Below are 8,066 nucleotides of genomic sequence, written 5' to 3'. Positions count from 1 at the left end.
TAAGATGGTGGGTGACCTCCATACCGCTGAGGAAGGCGTGTGTGTGTGTGTGTGTGTGTGTGTGTGTGTGTGTATGTGTGAGATGAGTGGGAGGAAGCCCTGAGAAGACAGGCTCCATGTCATAGCTTCATAGATTCAGGAGGTCCAAATACCCGGACTTGGAAGCCAGATATGCCCCCTCCCTCGAGCTCATCCTCCCTCCCCCCTCGAAATTGACTGACAAAAGCTGCTGGGCCAATCCAGGTCCAGGGCTGCGGCGCTTAGAGTTTCCCCGGGGGCGGAGCAGGGGGCGGGGCTCTGGCGGGCCAAACTCCGAGCTCCGCGGCGCTATTTACAGCGCAGGAGGCTAGCAAGCCGAGACAGAGGCTCTGGCTAAGGCCGAGCTGAGAGCAGTCTTTCTTAAGCCTTTGAGAACTTCGTAAACGTTTTCGTCCTCTCAAAGAAAGCGATCTGGCTTGTGCGGACAGCTAGGCAGGCTGAGCCCCTCTCCGAGCTGGAGCTGCAAGAAAGGAGGCGGTGGCTACTGGAGCAAAGTGTCGGGTCGCCCGGAGCAGACCCGGACAGCCTGAGTTGATCGAGGAGGCTGCAAAACTTTTCTTCCTGCCTTCCCTTTTTTCCTTCAGCTGCCGGCTGGGACCGGCTCCTGCCTGACGGTTCTCTGCCGGGTCGGCCTTTGGGAAGAACAGACTGAGAAGGCGAGCAGGGACTTGGAGGCGATCTGGGGGCGCCGGCCGCTTGGCTGCGCTCCAGTCCATCAGTCCGGCTTAAGCTGCGCGCTGTTCGAGCGCCCATGAGTAGCCCGGCCCGGGCGTCTTAGGCTGCTGCGGAATCCCCCCGACACTGGGAGCCCCGGGCGGGGGCGCGACGCCAGGGTGGGGGGGTTAAATGGATCGCCATTCCAGTTACATCTTCATCTGGCTGCAAATCGAGCTGTGCGCCATGGCCATCCTGCTCACCAAAGGTAAGTGAGCGGGCGCGCCCTGGGGGGCACGAGAGGGAATCGGCTGCAGGGAGCGCGTGCCAGTTTGTGTGTGTTTCTAAGGGCATGCCCACGCGCGAGGACTCCATGTAGGGTTGAGGAGCCAGAGTGGCAGAACAGGAGCTGAAAGCACCCTCTTCTCCCAGGGTTCTTGGAGAAGTGGCTTGTCCTTCTCTCCAATTTGCTGCCTGCCCCCAACCCCACACTCCTGCTCTTCCACTTAGGGGGAGGAGAGTGGGAGAGCAGTACCTTGAGAGCGGAGTAGAGTGAAGCCACGCAGCTTGTCCGCGGGCACAGCGCGGGCTGGAGAGAGGTGTGTGTGTGTGTGTGTGTGTGTGTGTGTGTGTGTGTGTGTGTGTGTGTGTGTGTGTAATATCTGTCTCTTACGCCCGAGCCAAGTGGGCTTTGAAGCCGGCTGCCAAGCCTTTGTTAGCAGAGAGCAAGATTTCCTCCCGCAGCGCGTCGGGGCCCACAGGTCACAACAAGTTGGTGCGTTCTTAGAAGTGGCGGCGGTGCGTTCTCGGGCAACTGGAGACGCGGGCACCCTTGGACTCGGGTCCCCCCTGCCTCCTCCCTACTCCGCCGTCTCCGGTTCCCTCCGCCTGCGCTGCCCCTTCCCGTTCTCTGAGCCGTAGCCTCGGTTCGTTGATGTAGTCAGACCTCTGGGGCAAGTGGTTGTCAAAATGTTTTTGTTAGTCTGTCTTTAATGAACTTCTGAACGTTTCCAGTCGTGGAGCGGGGCCATCTTAACCGGCTTAGAGCACCGCCTCTTCTCCCCGAGGGCTGCCGGGGAGGAAAAGGATCCGCAGAGCCTTTCTTTCCCTTCACTTACCCCAGCCCCAGCTTGTATGCGAGTGTGTGTGTGTGTGTGTGTGTGTGTGTGTGTGTGTGTGTTGTGGGTTGCTTTCCATTGCTGGGACAGGGGATGTGCACTCAACGGTACTCCTTACTTTTCATCGTCCCCACGAAAAAGGGGGAGGGTTGGTATTTGGACGTTTACTTAACCGCAGTTTTCCACCTTTCAGGTAGGAACGGATGGATTTCCTTTAAGCTTTGTTTGATTCTCCTCCTTCTCCCCCCATTCCCCTACTGTATGTGAATAGATAATTTATGTATTTTAAGTAAGGAGCGGTATTTAGCTTTCCCCCCCCCCCCCCACTTTCCTATAATTGCCATGTTCCCTGCATGAGGTTAAAGGATAAGCTAGCACTGTGATGGTGATGTGCTACAGTATTTATTTATTTTGGAAGGAAGGGTGTAATTAACCCTAAATAACAGCCCTTGCAGCCTGCAGAGGGAAGCCTTCTGGCCCCATCAAAGGCAGGCAGAAAAGGGAGTGACTGAGACTGATGTGAAGTCACAGATACTGAAACTATGTGCCTGATAATGATATAATTAGGGGATCACAGACTTCTGACTGCTGTTAACTTCAAAAGCTTTAAGGGAAGCCTGCAGTCTCCCGTAGCCATCTTTGACTAAAAGCAGACATTTTTGTTTAATAGCTACATACAGTAACAAGAAAGGGGGGGAACAGAAGGGCATTGTTCACTGTTTCAAAATACCAATACCCTTTCTGGCCTTTTGCATACCACAGGAAGAAACTTTATGAAACGACAAAAAAAATACAGTTTTAGTACCGTAGTACAAAAGTCCATTCTCTTTTGCAAAAAAAAAAATGTGGCTCTGATTAAAAAGAGTTGTTGCAATCTTATGACTCCCCTGTCAAAATTTGTTTATTAGACCCTTTTAGGTCAATAAAAATGTAACATTTTAAACAGGGTCTTATAAACATTTAAAATGGCATCTTCTGTTCAGTTTTCCCATTATCACTGAAGTTTTATTGTGAATAATTTTTTGAAAGTAAATGACTTTTATTTAGCTTCTCGAAATTAGAAGTTGGAAGTAAAACATCTTTAGTTTTCACAGAGGCTTACTTCAAGATCTATGATACTACATGAAACACATTGGCAAATGTTGAGAGGAGGAAACTGCTGAGAGGGCTTAGGGGAAAACTTCCTGAATCTGGGGTGAGGGGGAGCTGGAAGAGGAGGGAAGAAACTGAAACTCACTTTACTTTGGGTTTTTAAGCCCAAGAGAATGAATTCAGACTAAGAACAAGACTCTCCATCTTTGGACCAGTGTTTAAACCCAGCTGCCAGGGAGTGCTGTGGGTTCCTGTTTCAGAGCCTAGAGTAGAGGCAGGAGCAGCCTTGTGGGCCAACCTGGGCTAAAAACAGAGAAAAATCAGGTGATTCACCTTTCACTGGCCATATAGTGTTTGTGAATGAACTTAGAAAGAAAGGGTGGAGAGGGCTTCTCAAGAACAGCTTGAAATTAGTTTTATAAGAGTCACTGGCACTTTTTTTCAAGTCTAGGCTTCAAATGCAAGACAGATTTTCAGAACCTGGTTTCAAGAGACTCAGCTGAATCAACTCACTGAAAGTTGCCAACAATGAGTGAAGTCTGTTCTGATGAAACTCAAAATTAGTGAGAACTCCCTGGATCTGGAATATCCAAGATTTAATTTTTATGTAGTAAAGTGCCATATTTGAACTAACATTACTCTTAAGAGGTGACAGAAGGGGCAGTGAGGTTGTACAGTGGATAGATCACCAAGCCTGGAGTTGGGAGGACCTGAGTTCAAATGTTGCCACTCTTCTGTCTTAGAACTGATACTAAGATAGAAGGTAAGGGTTTAAAAAAAGACAAAAGAGGGGACAGAGCTCACAAAATGAATCTATGAAAGAAACTTAAAAATCACTTCCTTCAGAAAGTTTTTGAGGTTTTCTAAAAGATTTTTTTGTTGTTGTTGTTCATACAACCAGTGGAGGATTTTCCAGTTTAAATGTTTCCCCTTTTAGGTCACATGTTGAACTTCATGTAAAACTAGAAAAGAGGGTGAGCTAATATGAGGGGGAGGGGAGGGGAGGGGAGGGGAGGGAGGAGATTCGAACATTTTGCAGATTTGCCTTGTTTTATGACTTTCCATTTAGGTTGAAAGAAATTGACTTTGGCAAACAAACCACTAATTGTAAACTGCTCAGTGCCCATTTTACAGTATACTGGCTAAAAAACTCCTTTGCATGAAAAGATCTTTATAGGAAAAGTTGCCTTTTCTGGAGACATTGCAGAGTAGTTACCTAGTTTCATAGTTTTTTAAAGCCTCTGACTGAAAAAAATTCTAGATTGTTATGGTTCTACTTAATAACTTTATAAGGTGTTAGGTAAAGCTCTTAAACCTTGGCACAGCCCTTGGAGGTAGTAAACAATTCAGCAGTTCCGATCAAATATTTATACTGACAAAATCAAAAAGCCCAGCATTTTTATGTTCTCTGGTCATGTGGGAATGAAGTGAATAAATAATGTAATTTACCTTTCCTGTAAAAGAGAAAAAAAATCAAGAAAAAGAAATTATTACTTTTTTTTTAAAGGTACTATTTTAATTACCCTTCACCTCTTCAGAAATTTGTGACTGTAAAACCATTGAGCTAATGCCTATGGTCAGAATAATTCTAAGAAGAATTAGAATTTAGTCAATACTTATCCAAAGTGCTTTCCCAATGGTGTTTTGAATTGATAATATAAAGTACTACTGAATGCTGTGAAGTGACTTCTCATCTATAACTTTAGACTCTTTTAAGGTTCTATTCTCTTCTTCTCAAAAAAAATATAGATAGATAGATAGATAGATAGATAGATAGATAGATAGATAGATAGATGTCAAATCAATTCAGTCCCACCCTATTTTTTTTTACCTCATTTGGGACTTCTTTCTTTCTTTCTTTCTTTCTTTCTTTCTTTCTTTCTTTCTTTCTTTCTTTCTTTCTTTCTTTCTTTCTTTCTTTCTTTCATAACCCTTTCCTTCTGTCTTGGAGTCAATACTACGTATTGGCTCCAAGGCAGAAGAGTGGTAAGGGCTAGGCAATGGGGGTCAAGTGACTTGCCCAGGGTCACACAGATATAAAGTGTCTGAGGTCAGATTTGAACCTAGGACCTCCCATCTCTAGGCCTGACTCTCAATCTACTGAGCTACCCAGCTGCCCCCTCATTTGTTGTTTTCTTGCCAAAGATACTGGAATCCAAAACATGTATAACTCAGTGAAATCACTTGTCAACTCTGGGAGGCAGGAAGAAAGACAGAAGGGAGACAACATGAATTATGTAACTTTGGAAAAAATATATATGTACATTTGTTATTGGAATAAAATAAAGATAAAACAAAAAATAAAATTACAAAGGTACGAGAGTAGTTTGCCATTTCCTTCTCCAGCTCATTTTACAGATGAGGAAACCGAGGCAAGCAGGGTTAAGTGACTTGCCCAGGGTCACAGAACTAGAAAGGGATCTAGAACTAAATTTAAGAGAATAAGCATTGATATAGCTAGGTGCTGTCCATGTTTTTATATATAAGAGCTAGGTCAGCCAGGTGGTCTAGTGGATATGGGGACTGGGTTTGGAATAAGGATTTAAAGTCTTCCTTAGTTGAAATCTGGTATTAGACACTCCAGTGTCTTTAGACCCTAATAAAAACAAAGATACCTCAAAAAGAAAAGGGACCTCAGTGAAAAAGACCTTGGATGAGATTCTACTGTAGTGAACTAGCTGGTGTCTCCCTCCTCTCTCATTTCCCAAACTTCCTCCCTTTTATTCCCCCCCCCCCCAAAAAAAAACCCCAACAACAAGAAACAACAAACTGCTTCCATTTGGGGAACTGGGTGCTCACAGGACCAGGCAGCTGAATTTGACCAGATTTCTTTCCTTTTCAGGTGAAATCCGATGCTACTGTGATGCAGCGCACTGTGTCGCAACTGGCTATATGTGTAAATCGGAGCTGAATGCCTGCTTCTCGAGACTTCTTGACCCCCAAAACACGAATTCCCCACTTACTCATGGCTGCCTGGACTCTATTGCCAACACAGCAGACATCTGCCAAGCCAAACAGACCCAAAACCACTCCGGCACCGCTGTGCCCACATTGGAATGTTGTCATGAAGATATGTGCAATTATAGAGGACTCCATGATGTTCTTTCTGCTCCCAAGGGTGAGACCTCAGGTAGGGAGCAGGCGGCTTTTTTCTACAAAATCTCTTGCCTGATCTATAGGCCTGTGACAGCCAAGACTTTGTATGTCTGCTATTGATTTTGTTGTTAATGTAATTAGAGACACCAGGGGGAGAAGCATGGCTGGATGCAAAAATGCTTTTCTCTTGAGTAGCTTTTATGTCTGCACAAGCATTAGATGTCTGTCTGCCTAATAGGCTGGGTCTGTTTTTTTCAACATTTCTAAGAGGTTAAAGAACATTAGTCCTCATTCATGTTTGGTGACTTAGCGATTGCAGTCCATAGCATAATATTTTTTAAGTGGCTTGGGATTGTCTTACCATCTTTTCACTGTAGTCTTGTTTTTTTGTTTTTAGAACCCTTCCCTTCCCTCTTACAATCAATACTGGGGCGGATCGGTTCCAAGGCAGAAAAGCAATAAGGGGTGAAGTGACTTGCCCAGGGTCACAGAGCTAGGATACCCGAGGCCAGATTTGAACCCAGAAATTCTAGAACTGACTCCCACCTTTGTCTTGTGTGTGTGTGTGTGTTTTAATGGGATATGTCAAAATTGACTTATGGCTAAAGTAAAATAAGTATTGATGGTTTTCTCATCCCATTCCTGTCAGGACAAGGAAGCCGCTATCAGCATGAAAGCAGCCGAAATCTCATCACCAAGGTCCAGGAGCTGACCTCTTCCAAGGAGTTGTGGTTCCGAGCGGCAGTCATCGCTGTGCCCATCGCTGGGGGGCTCATCTTAGTCCTGCTGATCATGTTAGCCCTGAGGATGCTCCGCAGTGAAAACAAGAGGCTCCAGGACCAGCGGCAGCAGATGATTTCCCGTTTGCACTATAGTTTTCATGGCCACCATTCCAAAAAGGGACAGGTGGCAAAGTTAGACTTGGAATGCATGGTCCCAGTCAGCGGGCACGAGAACTGCTGTATGACCTGTGATAAAATGAGACAGACAGACCTCAGCAATGAGAAAATCCTCTCCCTGGTTCATTGGGGAATGTACAGCGGGCATGGGAAGCTGGAATTTGTATGACCAAGTTTTACCCAAGTTAAACTGAATTGGGGGGAAAAAGACAAAAACCAAAACTCTTGAAGGCCTTTGGGTTCTGCTGGACAGGAGCACTTTATCTGAAGAAAAACGAAACAAAACTCCTTAATTGTCTTTGAGAGAAAAATCACCTCTACAAACAGAGTCTTGGAGATTTCTTCTGAAGGATTATTTGCACAGAATTAAAATACACTCAAATGTATTATTTGCTTTAAAGCTGTAAAAGCAAAAAAAAAAAGTAGAAGTTGTACACTGTCACCAGGGTTATTTGAACTGTCGGGAGCTGGAAATGAGTACCAAAATAAACTGAAATATACAGTAGGCAAGCTCCTACATGTTTCTTGACTTATTGTAAAGATTTAAAAATATATATATATATATATTTTGTCTGAAATTTAGTGCTGTCTTTCTTAAATTAAAAAAAATAGTTGGAAGATGATCTAATTACAGGATTACCTTGTATATTTGAGGCTCTGTTGCAAGGCATTAATGCTCAATAAATGTTTTGATCTGATCTGTTACAATGTTAAAAGGACCAAGATTGTACATGCTGTTTTCACATATGCTACTTTGGCTAATTTGGATACTATCTAAATGGGCAATATCTAGCCTTCTTTCCTCTCTCCAGAATTATTTGTGTGAGGAAAATCCAGTTTTTCAGCCTCCTCTAGAAGGATAGCTTAAATTATCCCGGACCAGGATTGCCAATCAAATCTTCTTTATGAAATGCATCTGGTATGAGTTTTAATTGGCTTCACCTATTTGCATATAGGTTATTTTTTTCTCTCCTAGAATCTAAATTTTCTGATTCAAGTGGATCACTCTTCACTTGTTGACTCCTTATTCCATTTTGTTTTGGGCTTAAATGGACTCAGTTTTCCCTTATTCCAGAGCTCTTCTTTTCCAAAATCTGTTCTTTCCTTGTACTGAAATCTCTCTTATTCCTCTCCGTTCCTAAGAGAGCGGAACAAAACTGAAACTGGT

The 8,066-nt window shown here is 44.3% G+C and overlaps 1 protein-coding gene across 2 annotated transcripts; it reads left to right on the top strand.

Annotated features, from left to right (window-relative positions):
* The first annotated feature begins 86 nt into the window (after positions 1 to 86).
* On the top strand, positions 87 to 7,614 carry BAMBI (BMP and activin membrane bound inhibitor). Of its 2 annotated transcripts, none has more exons than XM_001366888.4 (3): positions 87 to 961; positions 5,746 to 6,033; positions 6,649 to 7,614. In XM_001366888.4, exons 1-3 carry the CDS (start codon positions 886 to 888, stop codon positions 7,065 to 7,067), a joined length of 783 nt encoding a protein of 260 aa, XP_001366925.1. In that variant the 5' UTR covers positions 87 to 885; the 3' UTR covers positions 7,068 to 7,614. The 2 variants fall into 2 exon arrangements, with proteins under 2 accessions (XP_001366925.1, XP_007504875.1); XM_007504813.3 differs by lacking the exon at positions 87 to 961 and adding an exon at positions 1,353 to 2,004.
* Positions 7,615 to 8,066: the final 452 nt, after the last annotated feature.

This window comes from Monodelphis domestica, chromosome 5 (assembly GCF_027887165.1).
Source record: "Monodelphis domestica isolate mMonDom1 chromosome 5, mMonDom1.pri, whole genome shotgun sequence".
Taxonomy (NCBI): Eukaryota; Metazoa; Chordata; class Mammalia; order Didelphimorphia; family Didelphidae; genus Monodelphis; species Monodelphis domestica.
This window is presented reverse-complemented; position numbering and strand designations above follow the sequence as displayed.

What these genes read in the sequence shown, in the direction of transcription:
- BAMBI (XM_007504813.3), top strand. Translation starts at nt 1,905, where the DNA reads ATGTGCACTCAACGGTACTCCTTACTTTTCATCGTCCCCACGAAAAAG. An exon ending in CGCAGTTTTCCACCTTTCAG is followed by an intron (nt 2,005 to 5,745) that starts GTAGGAACGGAT and finishes TTTCCTTTTCAG; the next exon opens with GTGAAATCCGATGCTACTGT. An exon ending in TCCCAAGGGTGAGACCTCAG is followed by an intron (nt 6,034 to 6,648) that starts GTAGGGAGCAGG and finishes CATTCCTGTCAG; the next exon opens with GACAAGGAAGCCGCTATCAG.